The sequence below is a fragment of the Equus caballus genome, chromosome 1, assembly GCF_041296265.1.
Source record: "Equus caballus isolate H_3958 breed thoroughbred chromosome 1, TB-T2T, whole genome shotgun sequence".
Classification (NCBI taxonomy): Eukaryota; Metazoa; Chordata; class Mammalia; order Perissodactyla; family Equidae; genus Equus; species Equus caballus.
The window spans coordinates 18,144,721-18,171,932 of record NC_091684.1 but is presented as its reverse complement, the minus strand read 5'-3'; the positions used below and the strand labels follow the sequence as shown (position 1 = coordinate 18,171,932).

Here is a 27,212-nt window from a genome sequence, read left to right as displayed (position 1 = left end):
CATTCGTTAGCCTCAGGGGCTCACTGCCAGCATGTCATGTCAATTGCTCAGCTGATTAATATTAACTGATGAGGTCACTTTTGGCCACGTTCATTTTGGACCTGGGTAGCCTCACAGCTAATGAAATGCCTCCTCCTCTAAAAACAGTCAAGCAAACATAGCAAGGTTTTCCTTCCCCAGCTAGGGAGAACTTATTGGATTCTTGAGACCATCTTACCTTGAAGATACATTTCCTCTCCTTCTGTGAACATCTGGTTGCATCTGCTGCATCGTGCACAGCTGGGGTGGTAATGTTTGTCACCTGCCTGCAAGAGAAGAGGTGGGGAATATTTAGTCTACTCCTGGTCACCATTCTCGGCCCCTTTTCTGGACTTGGGGATTTGCAGGAAAAGAGAAGAAGCTGAGGCAGGAAAAATAATTGTCCAATTGACCAAACTTTCTACACCAACAGCCCTAGAAGCTGACGCCAACCCATTGGAACTGGGAGGGGCTCAAAGACCAGCTATTCGTGCCTGCTGGGATGGGGCTGCCATGCTCCTGGGGTTTCTGGCTTCCCTTTCTCTCTTGCCTTGGGCTCTCCTGGATGGTTGCCAATCACACCATGTTCCTGAGGTGGGTCCACTCCATCTCCCAAAATCCCCACCTCATAACATCCGAATTGATGTTGGAAGCTAATGTCAGTTTGTACTAAAGCAATACAAAGAAAAGATCCTATTTAGCAGGTTCTTGCTTTCTTAGCTAAAGAGTCTGAAAATAATGAAATCTACCCAGCATACATCAAGACGAGAAAAACCATAGTAAAAGACACCGTCCACTTCTTTTATCTCAGAAGGAGCTCAAGTTCTCTTCCATGCTGCTTATAACAATCTTTTGCCAAAGTCTTATGTTAATTGTTTTCTGAAGAAGGCATTTTATTGAGGTGGCTCTGCATTATTCATGGGCATTTCACATTCCTAAATATGACAGATGCCATCACAGCAGGTGTTGACTTCCCCACAGCAAAATGTTACCGGACACAGGGACAATTCTCTAGACAGGTGCCAAGTCACACTGAGTCACGCTCCAAATACATGCCTGACAAAATGAAATCCTTTTGTTTATAGCTTAGCAAAAACTCTCACCACCTAAAAATTATCAAATGTACTCTGCAATTAAATCAACTGTGAAAACATTTCTTCAGCATTAACCATGTGCAAGGCAGTGCTGAGAGTCCAGAGTTAAAAGTGGCTGCATTTTGTACCTACATAAAATCTCACCAGGAAATCAGAGGTCGTATAGTGAATCCTTTCTCACACCTTCCTGTGGAAACTACAAAAGCCACTTAACAAGCAGAGTGTGAGACGGTGGTCAGCTACTCAAGATAATCAAGTAGAAAAAAATTGAAGTTATTTAAAAGTAGAAGCCAGGAATGAAATCTTTTCAGTGGTGTCTGCCAGAAAATTCCAAAAGTGGAAATCTTGTTCTTGTCCACACAGTATTTTTTATTTATTTTTTTCCCAGGGGGTGATGGGAGAGTAGAAAATGTTAACACAAAGTAGCTCCTTTCCTTAGGCCATCCGGGGTCCAATGTGAGGAAAAGCAGGAAGAGAAAAGATATTACTCAGTTCTAGGGGCTGGCCCTGTGGTGTAGTGTTAAGTCTGGTGCTCTCCGCTTTGGTGGCCTGGTTTCACAGGTTCAGATCTCAGGTGTAGACCAACACCACTTGTCAAAGCCATGCTTAGGCGGTGACCCACATGCAAAGTAGCGGAAGACTGGCACAGATGTTAGCTCAGGGCTAATCTTCCTCAAGCAAAAAAAGAGGAAGCTTGGCAATGGATTTTAGCTCAGAGCTAATCTTTCTTGCCAAAAAAAGAAAAAAAAAATATTACTCAGTTCTAAACCACATTTGCTCAGCTGGGATGTCAACGCTGGGAGGTCTCAGGCAGTTGAGATAATCTCTGGATTCTCAAGGAAAATGAAAGGGAAAGAGTGAAGGCCCCTTGGTAGGAATCTTGTGTAGTCTACAGTGAAAACCAAACTCCTCAGTAAGCTAGGAATAGAAAGAAATTTCTTCAGATTGATAAAGTATAACTACCACATTTAGTGGTGCAACATTAGAGGCATTCTCATTAGAAATGGGAACAAGATGATGTACATTTTCACTAATGTTTTTCCACATTGTTTTAGTCCTAGCCGATGTGATGTCAAGAAAAAAAATAAGCATGAAGGTCACTAATAAAAGAGTTCAATCAACTAGCCAGATAAAAAATTAACATACAAAACCCAATAGTTTTCCTATTCACTAGCAAAACAAATTTAGTCAGTGTAATGGGAAAACAGGACCCCATTTGTAATAGCAACAAATAAACTTCTCAATGCAAGGTCTACACAAGGAAAACTACAGAACTTAACTGATGGACATAAAAGACTTAGTAACATACACTGCTTTTGGATGAGAAAACTAAATATTGTAATTTATCTAACATGAGCCTATTAATGCAATGCATTCCCAATCAAAATATTCACAGCTGTTTCCTCTATAGACCTTGACAAGCTGATTCTATAAGTTCCCATGGAAGAAAAAGATGCACAAAAATACAAAGACATTTTTTTAAAAAGAGAGAAGCAATGAGGGGGGATTGTCCCTTCTCAATATAAAAATTTATTCCAAGGCTAAAGTAATTAAAGTGCTTTAATATTGATGCACGAATAGAAAATAAATCAGTGGAACAGAAGAGAAGAAACAGTTGCCCAGCCATCCACACAGGAATAGAATTCAGTTTTGATAAAGGTGGCATTTGAAATGAGTTGAAAAAATGGATTATTCCATTAACAATGAAGATGACGGGTTCTCCACTTAGGGAAAGGTACAGTCTAGACTCCTAAGTCATAACCTACACAAAAACGAATTCTAGAGAGTTACAAAGCTAAATACAGAAACAAAATTATAGAAATATTAGAAAGACATATAGGACACTATTTTTAATAAACTTGGGGTAGGAAGGCTTTCTTAAGCAAGGCAAAACCTAGAAACAGTAAGGACAAATATTGACTGTGCACAAAAAAATAAAAATCTCTAGACATAAAACAAAGTTAAAAGAGAAGTAACAGGAAGAAAATATTTGCATGCATTTCAGACAAAAGATTATTATCTAGAATATATAAAGAGCATCTATAATGAAAAATAAATGGCAATATGGGCAAAAGGCAATTTCCAGAGGACATGTAGATAACCCAAAAAACAAAGAATTAGCTCAACTCCACTAGAAATCAGGGAAACACAATTTAGAAAAAAATATTTTTGTTCATCAAATTGCCAAAGATAAAAAGAAGACTAGTGTGAGGAAAGAGGCATTCTCACAGTGTTGGTGAGCAAAATTCTGTTTTTTGGAAGGCACCTTTGGCAGTATTTATTGATGAGGAAGCTGAGGGTTGGAGAGGTTTAGTAACTTGTCCATGGGCACACAGCTAGGAATGGTGGGGCTAGGATGCAAACCCAGGCAGTCTGGCTCTGGAATATGTGTTCTTAACTAGAATCATAACTAATAACCATACAGTACTCCACTGCGATAACTACCTCACAGTGATGTTATTAGGGTAAATGACCAAGTGACACTTTGGAAATGGTGTGACAGACTGCATACGATAATGATAGGAATAACAACACAGTAACTCTGCACAGAGATGGTTCCTGGGCCATTCACAAAAAGAAGCCTTGTTAGTGCGGTTTGGGATGCTGTCCCAAGGACAGGCACAGGAGAGTAACTGTGTTATATGAACTGTCACACCAGATGGGTGGACGATACATCAAGGTCCCATTGGCAGGGATTTGCTCTAAAAATTAGCAAAAACACTGCTAAGAAACAGTATCGTCATAATGCCAGGGACATCAGTCTTAACCCATGCACTTGCTTCATCCCACGATGCCGAACATGTCAAGAAATTCAGTGAGCCAGAATCAAAGGGCAGTTTCACTGCCATTCAAAAGCTTTTCTGTTTTTGTCGCAGTGGAGGCCTGGGGAGCCACAGAGTTAGCTGCTCAAGGATAAGGGAGCTCCTCCTTTGCATGTATGGGCAACCCCCTCTCTGTTTCACTTCTTCTTACACTGGTACCCATGACGGTTCCCAGATCAGCTTTGTGCACAGGACCAGAAAAAAGCACCAGAGCTGAACACAGACACAGGGTCATATGCAAACTAACCCCCCAAAAAACGGATGTAGTTGAATCAAAATCATTTAAATTGGGTCATTTTTAGAAGAAGGAAAAGTATTTCAGATCATGAACAAAATGAAAGTCTAAATAGTACCCATATAAGAACAGATGATAAATATATAATTCATTGTGGAGAGGGGGCTACTGACACAGACTTTAAAGCACAGTGGGCTTTGCTGTGACAGGTGATCCCACGAACAGTGGGTACCAGGTACCTGGCCCCAGGCCCAAACCCTGCAACTTGGCTCTGCCTGAGTCTGGAAGGCCAGATGTATTGCCAGGGCTCACCAGAGCTCTGTTGTCAATATTCTCCAACCATCTTTGTGCCCTGCTATTTAAAAAATTACAACCTTATTTTCTTCATTTTCATATATTCAAAATGCACATGTTAAAAGCCCACATTCTGGCTGGCATTAAAATCCACAGACAATAAACAATTTGCTTTTTTAGCTGAGTTCTGAACACCTTGTGGATCTGGGGTGCCCCAGGAAAGGGCTATAATATTTGGAATCAGGAGATTTGGCTGTCATTCCTCAATTTCTTATTCATGGGACCTCAATTACGTCACTACTTACCCTCTCCAAGCCCCAGGCCCCTCATCTGTAAAAAGCGAAGGCTGGACTAGACAATTTTTTTTTTTTTTAAAGATTTTATTTTTTCCTTTTTCTCCCCAAAGCCCCGCGGTACATAGTTGTATATTCTTAGTTGTGGGTCCTTCTAGTTGTGGCATATGGGACGCTGCCTCAGCGTGGTTTGATGAGCAGTGCCATGTCCGCGCCCAGGATTCGAACCAACGAAACACTGGGCTGCCTGCAGCGGAGTGCGCCCGAACTTGGCCACGGGGCCAGCCCCAGGGACTAGACAATTTTGAGTCCCATTCAGCTGTAAAATTCTGATTCTGTGTGAAATCCCCTATCTCCACAAGCTGACACAGCAGTGTGAACAGAAAAGCAATCTGGATAGAGAGAGGAAACTCTTGGTGGCAGGAAATGGAATTTAATTGATGACCCCATAGTGTTTGATACCCAGGAGGGACTCTGCTGCCCTGACTGAGCCCTGTGCCTACTCTAGTAGACCCCTGGGAGGAAAGAAAGAGAACTGTCATTACGCCTCATCCTTGGACAGATCATCTGCTTAGCTCCTGGACAGCTAACTGTCCTTTTTAGTTTCTCTTTCCCTCCTTTCTCTTGGAGCGCTCTACACCTGACTCGAGCCCAGGAGATGTGGAAAACAGCCCTGAGGTCAACCTTCAGCCATTTATAACTTATGCCCTACCTACTTCCAAAAAGGCCTTGCAGATGCTTATCAGAGAAGGCCATGATCAACTGGGCAATTGGATAACAACCTTAGAGGAAAAGAAAAATCAAAAGATTTCAAACTCAGGCAAACATGTTTGTTGAGATCTGAGTTTCATAGTAGATGAAGACAAAAGGGAAAATGGGCCACAAAAGTCTCACAGTGTGAAAAAATGGCCACACACAATTGTCACCAGAGAGGCAACGGTTCCCGATTCTAAATTAATAACAGTCATCGTGGGCTGAACTTCCATAGTGTCTTGCTCTGTGCCAGGCATTGTACCAAAAGACTTCAAGTGACTGGTCTTACACCGTCCCTGAGGTAGGTGCTATTTTATAGTTTCGTATTGCAAAGAAAGTAAACAATTTACCCAAAGCCCCCAGTGCTTGCAAACAGTAGAGCTGGCTTTGAGTCCAGGTGCCTGACTCCAGGCCTACCCTGCTACACTGCCTCGAACAGCACCAACGGAATTCTCATAGAGGGAGCTCAGCTCTGGACCAGAAAAAGATCTTCCACACTCATTTTGCTGATGTTTAGAAACGTTCAAGTAGTTGTGTCTTATATAGACCCTTGAGAAAAACTAAGGCTGTAGCACTGAAAGAAAATTGAATGAAGTCATTTCCACAGGGGAAGTTCAACTATCAACATCTAGGTTTGCAGTTTTCTTAAAGATCTGACTTGATTCAGAGATGGTGCTTGGAATACCCAAAGGAACAAACAAATTGCTTTCCTGTGCCCGTGACTCTTGCAAACAGCTCCGGTGGGTGGTGATTTCTGACTTAAGGATATACAAACGCCTGGAAGTTAGTGAGCTGGCCTAGACCAGGAGTTTTCTAACTTTACTGTGAGCATCCAAGAGCCTTTTAAAAATGGGTTCAGTGGCCCTAAGGTGGGGCCCAGAAATCAGCTTCTTTGTTTATTTTATAAATGCTGAAATGAGACTATGCAGATGATCATGAACTGGGGAAACACCAACCAAATCCCAAACCTGACGGTAGATGAGAAAATCAAAGGGAGTAACAAGGATGTGTTGCTTACACGGCAGGTGCATGGGTGGGAAGGAAGAGGCAGAATCACTCAAGTTCCTGTTTGACTCCTGCAGAAAGACAGGGCAGGGGCTGACTCAGCCTTCTTTGCGTTTGCCGTTTTTTTCCCTTGCAGTGGGAGAGGTTTCCAGTGCGGCTGGACTGGCTTGATCTCTAAGCTGGACACTCCCCTGTTCCAGGAGGCTTTTTTTCCCCTGATGCAACGTCCTGAACGGGCAGGATAATGAGGGTGTGCCTTGGCCCAAAGTTTGTATCCTGGGCAAAGGTGAATAAACCAGTCTGCTCAGGCAGCTTTCACAAAGCCCAGAGGGTCTATACAAGTCTGTGCAAAGCCAGCCTGCATGGATGAGAGCATCCTGCAGCCCCACCGCCTCACCAGCTACAACCCCTGCTCCAAACACATGTGCTCTGTCAATGGGTAGGGTGATAGCTTGTCAAGATGCACAAAATAATGCAGAGAGAAATACATCATTGCCTTCCAATATTCTGGTTTTCTTTGACCAGCTACTCAAAACAGAAAAGATAGCACCAACTCCCTTCTTTTTTTCTTTTAAATTATTTTACTGAAGTCATATTGGCTTATAACATTGTGTAATTTCAGGTGTACATTATTATTTATCAGTTTCTGTATAGACTGCATATTGCACCCCTAATAGTCTAGTTTTTATCCATCACCATACATATGCTCCCCTTTACTCCTTTTGCCCTCCTCTACACCCCCTTCCCCTCTGGTAACCACTAATCTGTTCTCCTTATCCATGTGTCTGTTTATCTTCCACATATGAGTGAAATCATATGGTGTTTGTCTTTCTCTGTGTGGCTTATTTTGCTTAACATAATACCCTCCAAATCCATGTATGTCATCACAAATGGGATGATTTTATCTTTTTTATGGCTGAGTAGTATTCCATCATATATGTATATATATATGCCACATTTTCTTTATCCATTCATCAGTGATGGGCACTTCCAACTCCCTTCTTTTAACGGGGGGTAAAGAATGAAAAAAGTGGCAACATCCCAGCATAAATATATAGTAGCTTTTTGCAGATGGTTATTGCTTTCCCATCTCCTTCCAAAGAATTAAGTGCAAAAACTTTAAAGCAGTCTTTGCAATTTAACAGTGCTTTATAAAAGTTATCTGTAAACATGTGCATTCCTAAAGTACCTAACCAGTCTCTTTAAATTGAGCTATAGATTCAATGCAACCTCTACTGAAATCCCAGCCAGGCTGTTGTAGAAATTAACAAACTGATCCTAAAATGAATATGGCAATGCAAGGGACCTAGGAGAGTCAAAAATTTTTGAAAAAGGAGAACAGGATAAAGTTGGAGGACTTAAACTACCTGATTTCAAAACTTACTATAAAGCTACAAGTATTCAAGACAGCATGGTATTGGCATTGGAATAGACACATAGGTCCATGGAACAGAAGAGACAGCTCCAAATAAACCCACATATTTATTGTCAGTTGATTTTTAATAAAGTGCCAAGGCAATTTGATGGGGAAGGGACAGTCTTTCCAACAAATGATGATGGGACAATTGGATAAACATAGCCAACCAAACCCTACCTCACACCATACACAAAATTTAACTTAAAATGGATCACAGCGCTAAACATAAAAGCTAAAAATATAAGACCTCTAGACAAAAACATCACAGAAAATATTTGTGACTTTTGTTTAGGCAAAGATTTCTCAGATATTATACAACAGCATAATCCATAAAAGAAAAAATTGATAAATTAAATGTCAAGACACTGTTAAGAAAATAGAAAGACCTGCCAAAGACTGGAAGAAATTTCTGTACATAATAAGCACCTTACAAATCTTATCCCATCTGACCCTCCTGGCAACACTGTGAGGTAGGCATTATGTCCATCTAACACATGAGGAAATCAAAGCTTAGGGAGATCGAGGAATTGCCCTAGGTTACCCACGTAGCAAGGGATGGAGCCGTGACCTGAACTCAGGTCTGTTCAACTCTAGACTGTGCTCAGACCATTGGGTCCTACAGTCTTCTTCTGCAGCTCAGTCAATGAGGGGAGGCGCCAGCTGAGGTCTGCCCTGGCAGAGCAGATCTCCTATGACTTGATGGTATCATCTTTCAATTTCCTTCTTTTTTTTTTTTTAAGAATACAATCAAAAGTTTATTGTACAAAATTAAGGCCTTCAAAGTTTACAGTTTGCTTAGGTTAAAAAAGACTAGATAATTTTTAAGTCCTTAAAACAAAAACAAACAAAAATTTTACTTTCACTATCCCGTCCCCAGTTATTAAGATGGTGTGATGAAACGTTACGAAAAACAAAAAAACTATAAATAACACCAAGTCCTTTAAAGACAACTATCTCAAACGTTTCTTGACCTAGGCGATCTTCATGGTATGGGGCAGCGTGACCCAAAATCCTCGTAAAGTACCCTGGCACCTCCAGCCTGCGTGTCATTTTCGAATTCAACAACAGCAACGTTGTCTCTCCCAGGTACCGAATGTACTTCCTTGAAACCAGGAACTGACTACATCACATGGATAACATCATCTCATTCATCTCTTTCGGTAAGTTATTAAGGAATACAACATAGTTGAGAGGGTAATGGGGGACCTGAGGGTTTGGGGTTGAATGTCTCTGGGTGTTTGCTGATTTGGTATTTCCTGACCAGCTGTTTTGTTTGTGGTTGTTGCAGTCTATTCCACAGATTGGCTTTTTTCCTTTCTTTGTCACCAAAACTGCCATGCATTTTACATATTATATCAGATTGTTCTCCCTTACAAGGTAGGTAGAAAGCCTTGAATATACTTCTTTTTTTTTCCTTCTTTGGAGTAGGAAAGAGGTATGCCTTTATTTTTTTCTCTTAAGTAAACTTCTTTATTGAAGTATAACATACACCAAGATAAAATGCACAAATTGTTAAGTGTACAGCTCAATGAATTTTCATAAATGCAACACATCCTGTAACCAGAACCCGAATCAAGAAACAGAAGATTCCCTGCACCCAGAAGCCCCCTCAGGCCTTTTCCCAGTCACCATGCCTTCTAATCACTATGCTGGCTTCTGCCTCCACAGGCCAGCGTTACCTGTTTTGGAAGTTCACATACACGGAAGCAAATATGTCTGGCTTCTTTTACCTGACACTGTGAGAATTATTCATGACGCTGCGTGTGCTTGCGCTTCACTTCATCTCAGGATTGCACAGTATTCCTTTGGGTAATTATACTATATTTTATTTATCCACTTCTACCCTTGACAGGCATTTTGGTCGTTTTAAACTATTGGCTGTTTTGAACAGTGTCGCTGCGAAAATTCTCGCCCCCGTCTTTTGGTGAATCATGTAACATTTCAGTTGAACACATACACAGGAGTAGATGGTATATAGCAAGGTCATTGGGTACATTTATGTTCTGATTCAGCAGCTACTGCCAAACAGTTGTCCAAAGTGGTTTCGGCCTTTTATTACGATTTTAATCCGAGAGGAATTGAAGGAATTAAATAAGAAGAATCAAATTAACAGCGCTTTGCCAAATGGATTCCCAAAGTGTTTTTCTAACCTCTGTGAAGTGAATGATCCTTTTTTTAATAAAATGGGCTCTAAGTAAAAGCTCTGTAGTTTAATCCCATCAGGTATCCATTATTCCAGGACCTCCAGAGTGTCACTGAGCAATTTCAATCCTTTCATCCTCGTCCTGTTGGTAGTATCCTTTGAACTGACAGGGAGATGTAGATGGAATGCAAATAGCCCTCATATTTAATTCCTAAACTGACTCAAAATCAGCAGGCAGGAGCTGGCATTGCCAGGATCACTCTGCATACGTCTTTCCATGAAGCCTCAAAAGTGGCTTTTTCTAGTCAGGGCCAAGGCTCACTGGAGATTTGGAAGGTTGAGGAGTTGAGCGGCTACTAAAAGATCTAATTTTTCCTCTCATGATTGAGTTTAAACATTTCTTATCAAGTATTTTTATTGTTAATAATACCCTTTGCATTTGTTCTGTAGTTGAACATTCAGAAAGCATGTTCACATTTAATCCCCCCAAAGCTTCCTGGGTGGATCCTATTATTTTTGTACCTATTTACAGACAAAGAAAAGTCTTCAAAGTTACAGAGCTAGTGTTCAAATCTGGGTTGTTTTTTTTTTATTAAGTCCATTCTCCCCTGCCCCCAAACTCTGCTCCATGTCAAGAGTCAGAAAGACAAGAAATTACTTTGGTAGCTTGGATAGTTTAAAAATAATAAGCGTTCTTTGTCTCCTTCTTCCATAGATTATCATAAGGGAGTACAGAAGCTAACCATCCAGGCAAGAGCCGATGGATCTTTGTAAGGCTATCCTTTGCATAATAGCAACTCACTCACGGTGATGCTAATTTGAAATTTTCAACAAGAAAAGGGGCCTGGTTTCTAGGATCTCTCTAAGAGGGGGTCAATTAGCTTGTTTTAGACATGTTATTAGGCTGCCCCAGTTTCTGTACGTGCAATGTCAGAAATGGTAAAAAGGTGCATGTTTGAGAAATCGGTTAGGTTGAACCCTGAAAGGAACTTTCAGAATGACTGGATACATGGGGACCTGACTGTTTTGTTCCCCTGACCCTCTGTATATTCTGAAAAGACTTTTATGGTATATAATGTTAAAAGGATATGAAAGTCTTGGTTCTGTCTAGCTCGCAAGATTAGCTTGCTGTGTGGGTAAAAGAAATGTTAATTATTTATAAATTCACTTTGAGTAATATGACATGGGGAGAAGATGAACGAGGCTGCAAAACACCAGATGACTCTAGGCCATTTTCTGTCCAAAGACTTATACTCTGAAAGGAATTTTAAAGGGGTTTCTTCAGGAGGTTGGACCTAAGAGGGAGAGACTCTCAGAATCCAATGGAACATTACTGTGAACATTGAGCAGGACATCAAGTCAGCTGCTGCTCTGCACGTGGTAAAAACGATCAGCATAGTTCCAGGGAAGGAACAATGAGAAACTCATCCTGTTTCTGGCTTAACACAACCTGCTTGCCAAACTCAGACACCGCCCTACAGTTGAGGTCAAGGGTTTTACATCCTTTCCTTTCTTAACCCCAAAAGATAAATATTTGCCTTCAAGTTCAACACTCTTGAAACCTAATCCCAATGGAATAATTTTTGTCTCTTGTGCAAGGACAAACACAAGTTTTCTTATTACTCATGATGTCATTCTTGGTCTCCCTTCCAACAAAGAGCATGTTGGAATCAGGAATGTATAATAACAGCAATCCAGAGGGTCTCTTCCACACCAGCTGCTCCAAGAGAATCAATGATCAATACGCATGTCCTGGTGGCCAAATGGCAAAATTAAACGCATGGGGGGCAGGGGGAGGAATATGGCAATACCAGAGTATGGGACAAGTCCCCTTTGTTAATATCTTCATAATGACTTTGTAACTTGTAGGAAACACGCAGAAGACAGGTTTTGCAAATTAAAAATATTTCAGCTTGTTATATAGTATATAGCAAATTTGTTATCCCAATTCCGTGAGATTCCAGTTTGTCAACTGCTTCTCTTCACCAAGTTGCTACCTCTAAAGTATATTCCAGTTCTGTGATTTCCATCCTTCTCCAGAAATTACAAACATTTCCCCATCCCACCCCACTCTTTTTTCTTCCTCAGTATTTCTACCCTAAAATGACTCTCAAAGGACTTCATGGGAGCTGGATAAGACACAGAGTCTTGTACGCAGCCCGTGCCTCTCTCTGGAGTCTTGGGTGACCCCTTACAAGTTATTTTCCCTGAAACCATTGCTCTGAGTTATCAACTCTTTTACAGATGGTTCGGCTCTGGGCTGCCTACAGAACACTATCAGACTAAAAATATTTTTCCTTCCCCAGGGTTAGAGGAGCCTTCAGGGTGGGAACCAACACTGGAGCAGTCAGAAAAACACAGCTTGCTTTTACAAACATCCTTGTCTGATTTCCTCTCCCATTGTGGCTGGACTTCACCCCCTTTAACAAACAACTACGCCCTCCAGCCCAGGGTCTACAGAGCCCAGACTCTGTTGTTTCACTGCGAGCGGCAGGGAGGGGTGCTCTAGCCATCAATGAGTATCAGTTCTAATTGTCAGTAGGAAGAAAAAACAGTGAAAAGTAAATTCTAAGAAGGAGGGGAGATATATGAAAGAATTCAGGACTCCCAGGTTTGGCAATATCCCAAATCAGAGCCCAATTAAGGTAAGGCTCTTGCCTTTGGGTGACAACCAAAGCATTTCTGTACCCTACAAAGAAACAGATACATGAATTCACATTCCAGACCCCTGCCCTGGGTCCTCTGGATTCCTCTGGAAGTGCAGGCCTCAGGGACTGGAGTCAGGAGAAGTGGGGAGGGCTCTGCAGTGGGCGCCCTGCCAGCTGCACCTGCCACACCTCCCACCAGTCACAGTCAGGCAAAAGGGGGACCTGTCAGAGGGGAACTTCTGACCCTGCCATGGCTGGACACTGGGACCCAGATGACAGCCAAGCCATATACACCTGATTTTGTGAACTCTGAGTTCCATTTTGTGCAGTCATGTAGCTCTGTACCTTCAGAGTGTTAGAGTTGGCCACCAGAGCTGACGTCAAGCCTGAATTTTGCCTCAGGGCAGCAAACCGGCCTGAGTTCTAAGGTAAAGGCATTCAGGTACTCCTTAGCGAAGCCCACCGAACTTCGTCAAAGCCAGCTCCTCTGATGACAGACAGACAGACAGGAAAAGCCCAGCTTCCCACGTAAAGTAGCCGCTCTGCTAAGAAATGCTGGTGGTGCCCCTTGGTCAGTCCTCTCTCCCCACTGCTCAGCAGCCTGCCTCAGAGGCCCTTTACTGAGCTGAGGACACTGAAAGCCCAGGTTAGTTTTCATTAACTACCACATGGATCCCAATGCTCTCTGGATAAGTCTTTAATGTCAGCCCATTGCCTACTGACAAAAGCTGAACTTCCTAACCCTGGCCTTCAACAACCTCCACAATCTGCTCTCGACCTACTTGTGCAGCTTTAAAAAATTATAGGGCCCCCTTGAGAGAGGGTGGAGCAGGTCTGGGGAAGGGCTTGGGCCTCAGCACCTTTATAAAGCTCCCCAAGTGATCCCCAGGGGCAGCCCAGGTTGAGAACTTCTAGACTACAACGAGCCTTCGCCAGCTCTCCAGACTTACGCATTCCCTTCGTTCTGCATCTATTTCTTGACTATACACTTTAGATACATTGATATAAAGTAGGCACCATTAATCTAATGCAATAAACTATATTATAACTGCTGGTTGCTTAACAGGTTTTCTCACTAGACGTAACTTCTCAGAAGCAAGGACGTTGTCTTAGCCATTTTTGTATTTCCAGAGTCCAACAGGTATTAAGCACATATTAGGTATCTTTGGTAAAAACAGTCCATTTTGCATAATAAAATATCAATGCTCCAAGCTTGGCTCAAATGCTGCCTTCTCTAGGGAACTTTTCTTATCAATCTCAGCCGGACGTGATTCCTCGCTCCTCTGCACTCTTACAGCATTTATTTATTCCACTCATGCAATGCCTTGAGCTGTAGATATTTATGTGTCTTATGACTCCCACTAACTTTTAAGTTCCATTAAGGCAGGCACTGTGTCTTTTATAATTGTATATTATAACTGTAATTATACACTCAGCTAGCATAGTACAAGCACAAAATGTTAAATTCTTGTATAAAGAATTATACAAACTAGTAGACCAAAAATATGCTATGGAAGTATAGTGCTGAGAAAAATTATAATGCTGCAGAAATAAGGCAGAATAAATTTTTGAGAGTGAGCTATATCGGTGAAGCCACATTAGGATTTTATTCTATTCTAAGCTATGTTTTCCTTCAAAAATTATTTTTACACCTCCCTCACCTCTTTCTAAAATAGTCTCATTTCTTGAAATTTTTCTCTTCATGCATTTCCTGGCAAAGGGTAATTCTAGTTCTTTCAGTATGCAACAAACAGGTCACGTCCAGAAAATACTCCCGACTCTCAGCAGAAAAACCAACTGTCTATATTGTACAATATTCCCTTCCGGCTGTTTGGAGCATTATAAAGTTTAAGGGCCTTCCTCTCCTGCTGGACCAAGCAGTTCTCCCTCTGCCACTGTCTCAAACTTGAACACAGTTATCAATAAACTATCTCAGGTGGACAGATGCTCTCTCAGCATCTTTCTGGAGCAGAAAGCCTGGTCCAGGCAATCCCCATCCAAGACAAGTCAGTTGCCTTCTGTCCAATTAAGACAGTAAAGCTGCTCACACTTCCTTGCTGCAGGCCAGCCATGATGAGCACAAGATGACTCGCATGAATCATGGGTGGAGGGGATACTTATTCCAAAAGTAATGAGTCTATTAAATAGGCAGGAGGCTGAACAAAATGCTGTTTTCTCCTGTGCGTAAAGAGGGCCAGAATTAATGATCTGGGGAAAGAAAATGTGTTACAACCCAATGCAAAGCACACTTGCTGAATATCTTGTATATACTAACGTCATGCTGCATCCTATAGGGGCCAGAAGCCTGTCTGCATGAGGCCAAAAGCCTTTAGGCAGGAGCCTTATTCATCTTTGCATCCTCAATTTGTTCAAATAGTAAGTTTTCAGTAAACATCCATTGAATGAAACACTCGGCCTTTGCATCAAGAAGAAGGGACAGTGGTTAATTATGATTCAAGGGGTCAGAGAAGACTTCATGGAAAAAGGACCTGTAAATCAAGATTAGAAAGAGAACAGAATCTCCCTTTCATTACTCTATGTACCAAAACTCAAGAATTTTTTCCCTATTACTTACATTATAGTCAGAAGATATCCATCTGTACTACTCCATGCACCCTCCCTTTCCCCAGCAACCCCAGAAAACCAGACATTTCTTTACCTAAAGTTACTTTTCCATATAATTTCCATGTACAATGCTCAGGTGAAAGTTCATGTCTTATCTCTTGCACATTTAAATGATAAATGTGATGAATTTAGAAAACAAAAAGAGGGGATAGAAAGAGAAGAGAGAAGGATATTGGTTCTTCATTGCAGAAAAGCAGCTATCTTCGGAGAAAAATGTCCCTACCATGCAATATAATGGCTCAGAACAGGAAGAAATTAGCTTTATTTCAGTAACAGCCAGTATTCTACCACCTCTTAAATCAAGCAAAAATAATTATCACACACACGCATACAAAACCCACTGGCAGGCAATATCCGACAGTAATGATTTCACACTCAATTTATCCTGAGCTGGTTTACACCACATCACAGCAATTCCATCAGGTCAACATGCTTCAGTTCACCCCTTCCTGACCTTAGCAAATAACCAACAATAAAAGTCCAACTCAGCCTATAGCACTAATGTGCTTAGAGTCAATGTGAATTTAAAGTCCCTCACTAATTCTGGTGGCTGGTGAGAGCAAAGGGTGTCTCTCATTAACCAGGAATGAAAGAACCGCTAAATGGGTTCTTAGCACTTCCTATCTTTTCCAGAGCTCATAGATATAAGCAATCAATTTTTTCATGAAGGGTGATGAATTCAATGCTACTGAGAAATAGATCCTTCACCAAGAGACAGCAAGGATTAGTGCCCTGGCAGAGTCTACTTAGCTACTGAGATGTGCCAAGTTTGGGTCCTATTACAAATTTCCAAGACAGAGAGACTCTTAAAAATGTCATCACAAGCCTGAAAAGTTTTGAAATGATGCCATCTCTCAAGTGATTATACTCAAGGAGTCACTATGTCTACCTTTAAGCTGAATGGGCATCTCTTCTTGGATTATCTACAGATTAGTTATCTCAGGTGGCTTTCTCTAGGCTGCTCACAGTGGACCCAGAGAATAAAGTTATTTTTCCTTTTTTTTTTTTTTAAAGATTGGCACCTGAGCTAACAACTGTGGCCAGTCCTTTTTTTTTTTTTCCTGCTTTATCTCTTCCAATCCCCCCAGTACAAAGTTGTATATCTTAGTCGCAGGTCCCTCTAGCTGTGGCATGTGGGACGCCACTTCAACGTGACCTGACGAGCAGTGCCATATCCCCACCCACGATTCGAACTGGCGAAACCCTGGGCCGCCGCAGCGGAGCGTGTGAACTTAACCACTTGGCCACAGGGCTGGCCCCTAAAGTTATGTTCCAATATTAGCTAGAGGCAAGCACAATTAAGAAGTGGAATGAGCACTCTGAGTTGTGAGCTGTTTTGATAATATATGCAGTCATTCCCTTGAATTAATTTTCATAGTTGAAATGGAACAGCACTTTTTCCAGCAGTGAGCGCATGAAAAAGCACACAAAAAGGCATTCAAAGTACAGGAAACAGGCTTCCTTCAGGCCCTTTAGCAGAGTTTAAAACTGCTTCTACACTAGTGTGATCCCATTTCAAAGCTTTAGTTTGAAAACTAAAATAAGAGGCAAAAAGCACCTGTCGTTGATATCTACCATCAAGGCGTCCTTGGGGATTAAAGATTAAATTACTAATCTCTATGCGCTTTCTGCCTGAATGCAAATACACCGACCTTTCAGACAAATCAAAACTCTAATAACACGCCTGAGGACATCGCTCAGAACCTGAAAGTGGGTTAGTCCAGGTAAATGTGCAGCGGATGGAAAAGAACAAACCCAGGCCCTAGATCACATGAACAGCAAGTCAAGACAAATAACAAGTCAAGACAAGGGTCATTTAAAAGTAACGTGTGGCAGTGGCTACACCAAGCTCACAGATCCCCCAGAGACCATGTCAAGGATACCACGCTCTTTTGGGGAGCCTCATCCTCCCCCAGCTCCAGACATGGGAGCTGCCATTCTCTCCACGACCTGCCTCTAGCCACAGCGAATGGTCCAGGCTGGACAGGTGAACGCATTGCAATGGGCTCTTCCCCAGGACTTCCTAATGTGAGCAGAGGAGAGAAGAGCCTTTTCTGCTGAGGTTGAGAAGCTCTGATCTGCTGCAGCTGTCCTTCTCAGGCAGGGAGAGCGGGTTTGTGAGCACGAGTGCCACACAGAGACAGGCCAACAGAGCTGAGAGCAGGCTGATGGCATCTGAGGCCCTGGCTTCAGTCACTCCTGTCCCCTGCAGCAGCTTGGTGATGTCAGTCCCTGTCTGCTTCAGCTGGTGTTATGGGTTGAACTGTGTCCCCTAAAAAGATACGTTGAAGCTCCAACTCCCAGCACCTCAGGGTGTGACCTTATTTGGAAATAGGATTGTTGCAGATGTAATTAGTTAAAATGGGGAGACACTGGAGTAGGTACGTCCTTAATCCAGGATGACTGACGTCCTCATAAGATAAGGAAAGGGAGACAGACAAGAAGAGAATGCCAAGTGACAAGGAGGCAGAGATGGGAGTGACACTGCCACAAGCCAAGGACTGCCTGGAGTCTCCGGAAATTGGAAAAGGGAAGAAGGATCCTTCCCCAGAAGGCTCTGAGAGAGCCCGGCCCTGCCCACACCCTGAGTTCAGACCTCTAGCCTCCAGAACTGTGAGAGAATAAATGTCTCCTATTTTAAAGCCACTCACTTTGTAGGACTTTGTTACGGCAGCCCAAGGACACTAACGCAGCTGGTGTGAGGTGAGATTCTGTCACTTGTGACCAAGGGTGCTGTCTCAGAATCTGAAGTGGGCGGGCCTCATTCCTCAATTTAAAAAATTAGAACATTTTTTGTATCCAAGTGTCTTGTGCAACATAAATAAGAGCTGCTTCCTCAAACTATTAAAAACAGGTCACAAACTCAGTCACAAGCTATTAAAAACAGATCACATACTCAGCCTCAGTCCTTTATTTTTGCATTAATACAACTTTCTCCTGAGAAATTATACAAATAGATGGTGTTGCCTATCCGAGCCTCACACTGGATTCAGTGAAACCTCAAAACTCAACAATCAGTGCTGGTTCATTTCAGGGAAAGGCTGCTATTCACTGGCACCAACGGAAGGAAAAACTCCTGGGGACTACCAAAGAAAGTTTTCCTTCTGCTTCCTTTTCAATTAAAGTATCAGATATGCAAACACTTTTCTCATTAGCCTCTTTCTTTGCTGAACTTGGTAAGAAAATTCCTAGAAGTCTTGCAGTTCTGGCTGCTGCTTCTCTGCAACTGATATCTTAGACTTGCAAATGACTATAGCAGATGCCATTCCTGGGATTTCCAAGGTTCTCCTCAAAGAGCAGGGCTGTGGATTATGACAAGAAGGAGGCTCTTGCTCCTTTCCTCACAAACAGGAGGAAAAGCCTCAGAAGGAAGAACACTCTGATTTTCAGACAGAGGACAATGGACTGAATTGAATTGTGGCCCCCACAAGATATGCCCATCTAGAACCAAAGAATGTACCTTTGTCTGGAATAAGGGTCTTTGCAGATGTAATTAAGGATCTTGAGAGGAGGTCATCCTGGATTAGGGTGTTCCTTAAATCCAATGACATGTCCTTTTAAGAAGAGACAAGGGAAACAGATCCACAGACAGAGAGGAGGGCCGTGTAAAGATGGAGGTAAAGATCGGAGTGATGCGTCCACAAGCCAAGGAAGGCCCAGGACTGCCAGTAACCACCAGAAGTGAGGACAGAGGTAGGAGACAGGTTCCCCATCAGAGCCTCCAGGAGGAGCCAGCCCCACTGAAACTTTGACTTCAGAAGTCTGGCCCCAGAACTACGAGGAAATAAACTTCAGTTGTCTTAAGCCACCGAGTTTGTGGTACTTTGTCACAGCAGCCCCGTGAAACTAACAGAGGGCATCTCTGAAAGCACAGACTTTAAAGGGTGGGCACAGCGTGTGGTGTGGGTCTACCCTGCTTACCACAACCCACATGCCACAGCATTACGGAAAACCTGGAATTTTCACAGAAATCTCTTCAAACACAAGGTTAACCTTAAAATTTGCTCTGAATCCTTCGTTGCCATGCAAAACCATTTATTAACTCACCACATGTCCATAGCGCTGGGCTGGGAGCAAGCTAGGCTGAAGCAATCCCCCCTTTGGAAGGCTAACATGGAGTGCCACCAAGACATACAGGGCAATGGGAAGCAAACGAGACATCATCTTTGACATCAGCCAGCAATTACTTACATACATAGTTATTCTTTTGTATTTGGCATGATTTCTTGGTGGAAGGTAAAGAACGAGGCCATGATGTGGCCATTAAAAAAAAAGTCATAAATCTAAAAGCACCGACACTGAGTCACTGCCAAGTGAAGAAAGGGAAACTGTAGAACAATATGTACAATATGGTCTTGTTTGTATAAAAAAGAATATATACCCTCCCACATGTATCTGTGCATAAGAAACAGGAGAAAAGCAAGATACAGAACACCACATTCTGGATGACAAAATTTATGTGACTAAACTCCATGTTTACAAACATTTCTATGGATGCCAGGGAGAATATAGACTGGACTCTCACAATAACCACTTCTGCGGAGTGGGGTTGAGGAGTGAATGGAGGATGTTTACTTTTACCTTCTACCAGGGTTGGCAAACTGCAGCCCATGGGCCAAATCTGGCCCGCAATCTGCCTTTGTAAATAAAGCTTTATTGGAACACAGCCATGTCCATTCATTTGCATCTATCCATCTGCTCTGGCCCTCCAATAGCAGAGCTGAGTCGCTGAGACAGAGACAGTTTGATCCATGATGCTGGAAATATTTATTATTTGGCCCCTTACAGAAAGAGTTTGCTGCCTTCGACCTTGAATGTTTCTATACTGTGCATTTAGTTGTTTATTCACATATTTATTTACAGTGAGCACATATTACTTGGTAAAGGAAACTTCTAAAGATTTTATTTTTTTTCCTTTTTCTCCCCAAAGCCCCCTGGTACATAGTTGTATATTCTTCGTTGTGGGTCCTTCCAGTTGTGGCATGTGGGACGCTGCCTCAGCGTGGTTTGATGAGCAGTGCCATGTCCACGCCCAGGATTCGAACCGACGAAACACTGGGCCGCCTGCAGCGGAGTGTGCGAACTTAACTACACGGCCACGGGGCCAGCCCCAGAAAACTTTTAGAAGTTGTCTGCTTGGACTTTGGGAAGGGACCTCTGGGCAATTATCAGCAATCTTCCAGGAGGCAGGCAGGAACTCAGGAGTTTTTAGGATGAGAAGAAAGGCTCTAATGGCCTGGGAAAGGGAAGGTGTTCCAAAACAGAGAGAGTATGAAAAAAAAGGTTTGAGCAAAAACTTCTCAAATATCCACTGAATGCCTACAGAGAAATCCACTCAATTCCCTAGCACCTTGCTTCCACGTAACGGCTTTACGATTCCAAAGGCCTTTTGGAGATACCTGGGTTTTGTTTTTTTTGGACAATGAGCAGAGAAGTAGCTGAAGGCGGCAGCCTGGGGGGTTGGGAGGGGTGGAGCACTGAACTGCTCTGAGGTCTACTTTTGGCTCTCTCACCAATGGACTGTGCCTTCTTGTGTTTTCTGGGTCTCAGTGTCCTCAACTTTAAGATGGTCAGACTAGATTAAATCTATGAAACTTTTCTGCCATGATATTTCAAGGAGTCTAGAGCAGCAATTACTTTAATACATATAAACAGGTAGAAAAGAGTTGTTTCTGGTTGGTGCAAGGCCAGATCTGGGAACCAGCCAACGAGTTGCAGCCCATGTGGTTGTGAGTTCAGATTAGACAAGGCACCAATTAACAAATGGCTCTGGGCTAGAAGTGGCATGAGAGAACTATTAATCAGCCATACATTCCTTTCCAATACTCTCAATGCACAGCAGTTACATTGTAAATCACGAGACATGTTTATTAGTGAGTCCATGCAAGGCCACAATGCCCTTGGAGAAGCTGTGTTAAAAAGTCAGAGTCCTTCCAACCTTGCTCAGGCATGGTCAAAGGGACAATAAGTGGCTGTGATCTTTGTGATGGACAGAGAAGCCAGATGACACTTTGGGTCTCACTCACAGATTCCTCACAGAAGCCACAACTGAGCACTTCTCGGCAGTGCTACCTCAATGCTGGAAGGCCTTTTGAGTTCTCTCACATTCATAAATAGCGTGTAGGCAGCACCTTCTTGCTTATCATCCCTTCCACTGAGGAAAATGGGAACCAGCTGGGTTGGCCCTAAAGCTGGGTGAAACTTGGTTATGTGCCCAGAAAAGCTTTGACAGACCAGCCTGACAAGGCTACAAACTCTGCCCTGTTGTCATCAGGACTTGTCTTGTGCTGGAAAATTCAAGATGTCAGACAATGAGAGACCTGCACCTGACAGGCCAGCACAGGCTGCTCAGCTCCCACCCAAAGACTCCACTGCAGAGGGCACAGCACAGGTGCGGGAACCTCTGCACGAGAACAGTCAACCATTTCCACCTCGACTTTATGTAAAGACAGCAGTTTTCTCATCTTAGAACAGGCTCAGAGAATTACATTTAGATGGCAGCAAAGGCTTCTGATCTTGGCTTTCTGCTTCAGCAATGGGACATCCTGGGGCCAACCAAACTCACAAAGCCTGGTGTCAAGGAGAGGCAGCTGATTAGAACCACCGGGTTATGTCAAAAACACAGAAGAAATGCTGACACTTTCAAAATTTTAAAGATTTTTCCAAGTCTTTCCCACTCGAAATTTCTACCTCCGGCTGCTATGGTGTTGTTCTCAGTGTAAGGTTTATGTGTTCTAAGAAAAATCAATGTAATGCTGGGAGCTGAAGAAAGAAAAACTGATTCCTAGGGCCGCTTGGGTTAAAGCACAGACCGTGAGTCAACAGCAGCTGAACCTTTTACTAATAGAGTGGCTTACATAAGAAATACGAGAGTTGAAGCAATCAATTAAGCCGTGTCAGTGAAAAAAGGTGACTTAAGACACAGCAGCTAGTTGTCCTTAGAGATAAACTCATATTTATAATATTTATATAATATTATAGATATTGTAAATAATATTTATAAGCTCAAATAATAAAGAAGAGAGGGAGAAGGTGAGATCTTAGGTTTCACTCATTTGGCAAAAGTCTGTGGCGGGCCTGTGAGTCAGGTACCAGATACCTGATGAGGAGCAGAAAAAGACCACAGAAAATGGGCGTTGAAGTCAGATGTCTTGGATTCCAATCCTGGCCCTGACAGTAATCATCTGTGTGCCTTTGGGCAGCTGCTCTGAGCCTCAGTTTGCAAAACAAAGAGAGAGGTTTATAAAGTGCTGTGGAGGTAAGACTAACAACAAGTACAACCATAATCACCCTTTATTAGATACTCCCGCCCTCAGGAAGCTTCCCCAGCAGAGGTGTGGCTGAGGCGTAAGCAAGTGACTACAACAGGATGAGTCTGTTGGTGTAATGCACCAAGTGAGGTGGGTGTGGGGAGAAAACTGTCCAAGCCTACAGTGCTGGGGATTCAGGGAGGCATCACAGAAGAGGAGCACTTAGTTTGACTTAGAGAGGAGGAGTTTACTAAGCAGGCGGCCCACCCTTGCTTTCCCTCTCCTTCCCTTCCCATTCATCCATTCATTTATCCATCCACACATCCATTTATTGAGCACCGCCCTTCTGTCAGATAATGTTTTAGGTCCTGGAGATACGATAGCACCTGTCAGGAAGTTTACATTCTAGCATCGGATGACAGACAATAGACATGTATACAAACAGAAGAATTTCAGATCGTGGGGGGAAAGGTGCCATGAAGAAATAAAACAGGGCCAGGGGATAGAAGATGACCTGGGGCCTGGGTAGGTGGAGGCACCTTCAGCGAGGTGATCAGGGGAGGTGTCTCCAAGGAACAACAGGCGGGTTGAATGATGGGGGAAGAATGTTCCAGGCAGGGGAAACAGCAAGTGCAAAGACCCCCACATGGAAAGAGTGAGTGCTTGAGGGACAGAGAGAAGGGAGGTGGGGCTGGAGTGAAAGAGGGGGAGAGATGTAGGTGACCAGGTCGGGGGAGGGCTGTGTAAGCCAAGACAAGGTTTTTACATTTCTGAGGTTTAAACTCAACACAAAAAACCCAGTCAAGCACATTTTTTTCCTTATGCTTTGAAACTCTTTAAAAAAATACAAAGGAAGACTGGAAATCTACCCTCCCCCACCTCCCAGCCCTCCCCCCCCAACGCCCCCGCAAGTCCCTAGGCCCTCGACTTTGTCATATAAGAACCAACACCTTCTTTAATCTGTTGCCAGAACCAGATACACTTTGCATCCTAAACAAGCTGCCAAAACAAAGCAGAAAGCTGGGCTTAAACTCTGTTAGAGGATGTCCTAAACTTTGCAAAACACATTTCTCTCTCTTTTCAAGTATGTTTATTTGGACAAGGTATACGGATATAAGCACGGATGCAGGCAGCCAGCTGCAGAGAACCCAGACTAACAGAACGATTATTTAGCAGTAGAGAAAGATAAAAGCAGTCTTAAGTGTAAGCAAACATGTCTGCTTCATCTAATGTTTATGAGCAAAAAACGACCTCAATGGGAGCCAGCAATGCTGAGGAAGGGACAGAGTCATATTTGCCAAAAACATTCTGGGTTTGGTGAACAAGAAAAGCAGCAGGGTTTGCTTCCTCTTTCATTAGGGCCTCCTTCCCCCAAGGCCTTATTTAAGCGTCTGCAGCTTAAGGTACTGGTTAGACTCATTCTTGTTCACACAGACTCATACCAGGGGCTCCGCTCAGAAAAATGCAGACGGGGTCAGTCTCTGAGTTACAGCATTAAGACCATCTTTTGCTTCTTTACCTTTCCTTACATCCTGCGTATTCCAAGATAAGTTCCCATTTTAAGTTGTCTGCCTCATCTGGACACCCTGTCCTGATAGCTGGCTCAGGAAATGGGGGCTCTTTTGAGCAGTAGCATTCTGATTTACCAGCAGCCACTGCCAACCCTCTAAGGCTTCAAACCAGGACACGTACAGTAAACGAGATGTGTTTCTCCCGTATGACCTACAAGTTCTTTCTTTTGACTGGATAATTTTCTTAAAAACAAGGCGGCTGGGAATGCCTGGCCTTTGGGTCAAATCCCTGGTTAGTACACTTTTTATCTTATTGAATCTATGATGCACTCAGCTGCAGGTTCCAGAAGAAAAAAAGAACTAGGTGTGCCCAGATTTACTCAAAGCCCACATATCAAAAAACCTATATTTGCAGACCTGATAAGTTATGGGTAATTATTTGCTTTATAAAATGGGCTATTCTTTGAGATTCCTCTTTTTAAAAATAGTACATTCCTGGAATGCACTTAAGATAGGATTCAACTTAAGAGAAGTTTGATTACCATGCAACCAACGCACTGTATCAAATAAGGCCCACAAGGGACCACGAGGGGAGAGGCCAGGAGCAGAAGAATGTGCATCCAGAACAGAGTTAATGCACCCACCCCTGAACACCCCAGCATGTGATTTCAAACAAAAACTAAACAGAATATATGCCTGAAACTTATACAATGTTATAAGCCAATATAACCTCAATAAAACAACTTTTTTAAAAGCTGTAAAGAGCAAACAAAAATCAATACAATTAAAAAAAAAAGAATAAAACCCAAAATGATCAAGGCAAAATATTTGTCCTGTCACTGCTCCCCTGACTGAGCCACCCTCCCTTGGGATCCGGCCTCCTTCACAGCCCTCTCTTCCTGGTCCCTCCTCAGCAGCAGTAGGCCTCAAAAGTGGTTTCTCTACAGCAGTGGTTTCTCCTACAGCAGTGGTGATTTTCCCTCGCAGGGAACATTTGGCAGTGTCTAGAGACATTTGGTTTGTCATAACTAGGGAAGGAAAGCTACTGTCATCTGGTGGGTACAGGCCAGGGATGTTGCTAAATATCCCACAGGACAGTCCCCCACATGGTGCTGAGGCTGAGAAACCCCAGTCTACAGGAGGCAAAGTCACGGCTGTCCCTCCACAGAGTTAGGAAGCCAGTACTGAGTACTTCTGACTTTCCGTCCTTTTAAATTAGCTATTATTTAGTTGGAGGGCAAACCCTACAGACCTCTGCTGTCATGATATGCTATTCCCTGAACCAGCTGGCTAAGCCACTGATGCATGGGCTAAACTCACTGACACATGAAAACGCCTGAAAAACCCACTTGAAAACTTTTGGTCAAAACATGTATTCCAAGCGCTCTAATGAGAGGCTTGGTAGGGCCGCACACTTAGTCTTAAAAAGGCTTCTCAAAAGTAATTTATACCAATGAGCCATGGCAAATTCACCTATTCTGTAAGTACATCGAGACCCAACAAGCCTTTTGATCCATTATAGAATGGCAACAATTATATTTTAATCAGTTATTTTTCACTTACTTGTCAGAACCTGTTTGGATAATCTAAATAACTTCACATCCTCTTAACATTCCTCATGAGACTGTCTCAGAGAAAACACACTCAATTTTCTCTTAAATCCTCAATCCTAGTTAAGTGAGAGAGGAGACTGCTAGAGCGACCACACTCCTGCTGCTTTTTTGGCTAGATGCACTTTTTTTTTTAAACTTTCCCATATCATAAATCTATTTCTTTCAAATTTGGATGACTTTTCTGGTCTCATTCCTTCTTTAACACTAGCACAGAACACTTCAGAACTTTTTTCTAAAAAATAAACTTTAGAGTATGGTTTAATAACTAGGTTTTTAGAAAAACTATTTTCATGAGAAAGACAAGAATCTCTAGATTTCTTTCATTTCCTGCCCAGGGATGGCAAAAGAGGCAATTATCAAGCTCTTTCAACCTGTAGCTGTAACGAAATATGAATAACGCTGAACGTTTGCTTCCTCATTTCCATTCATGGAGAACGTCTTTAAAAAAAAAGGCCACACATTAATAGTAGCAGATAATCTTCTCAATTCCCTGCACCACTTTTACCACCAAACGCTCTAAATATGCCTCCAAAGTCCTTTCATCTCAAACACAAATTCCACAGAGTTCTACAAACCACAGACAAAACAAAACAAATCTGGAAACCACACTCTCAATTTGGGGGGCAGTAGCCTGAAAAAAACACAAATATTCTTTAAAAGGTCAATAAACTCTAACTCTCAGTAAAATAATCTGCCTTTCCTGCTCTTTACTCCAGTCCTGTATCAATGAAACAAGCTCCGTAGTTCATCTTGCATCATAAGAAAAACAAAAGTTTAACTAAAACGTATTTCAGGCCAATGCAAGTGGCCTCTGTCGCCAGCATCCAGCAGACCACATCTGCAGGAGGCTTGGGGTCGCCGACGGCGCCACGGAAGCCAGGGGTTTCAGTCTGCCCTGCAGAGCACAGGACACCTCGTGCAATGTCTGCTTTACCTTATGCCAGGGCTCCTTGTCTTTCGTTCCTTGGCTGTGCTGAGCAGGGAACTCCTCCGGGTTTCAAACTCAGAACACGGGGAAGAGGCTTGTAAAAGCCCGACCTCAGCTCGCCAGACTGGGGCTCCCTGCCCTCCCCTGTTTATAAGCGGGCTCCTCTTCTGCAGCTCTAGGCAAAGGAAACGTGCATCTCGAGAGACACACACCCAAAAAAGGAGCAGAGCGGGGCAGGCGATCCCACGCCGCCCTCTCCCCGCTGCACTTACTAGTTAAACACACCACCAACCACTACGGGCCAGTCCATGTTTCTAAAAAAGGAGGGGAGTAGGTTTTCTTTTTTTTCAAGGCAGGTGGGGAATGTACCATTTCTTTGCATTGACTCACAACTGTCTGCATCATAAATCTGACAGTAATCGTCCCTGAGGCAGAGGCTTGCAGTGAAAGCAGAGTCTTATGCTTTTTAAGTTTCTTCCATGGATTTGAGATGATGGGAAGGTGTACCACTGAGCACAGCTATCAAATAGCTGGCAGCCTTCCCTCCCAAGTGACTGCTTTTG

At 42.9% G+C, this 27,212-nt stretch overlaps 1 protein-coding gene across 10 annotated transcripts in view; it reads right to left on the bottom strand.

Annotated features, from left to right (window-relative positions):
• The window catches only part of ABLIM1 (actin binding LIM protein 1), a 291,304-nt gene that overhangs the window by 50,576 nt on the left and 213,516 nt on the right, over window positions 1–27,212 (bottom strand). For all 10 annotated transcript variants that reach the window (XR_011420691.1, XR_011441743.1, XR_011441742.1 and 7 more), the window contains one exon: window positions 218–305. Coding sequence is in view for 3 of the 10 variants with exons in the window: in XM_070276223.1 (XP_070132324.1) it covers window positions 218–305 (88 nt within the window). In the remaining 7 variants the exon portion in view is untranslated. The remainder of the gene's footprint in view (window positions 1–217; window positions 306–27,212) is intronic.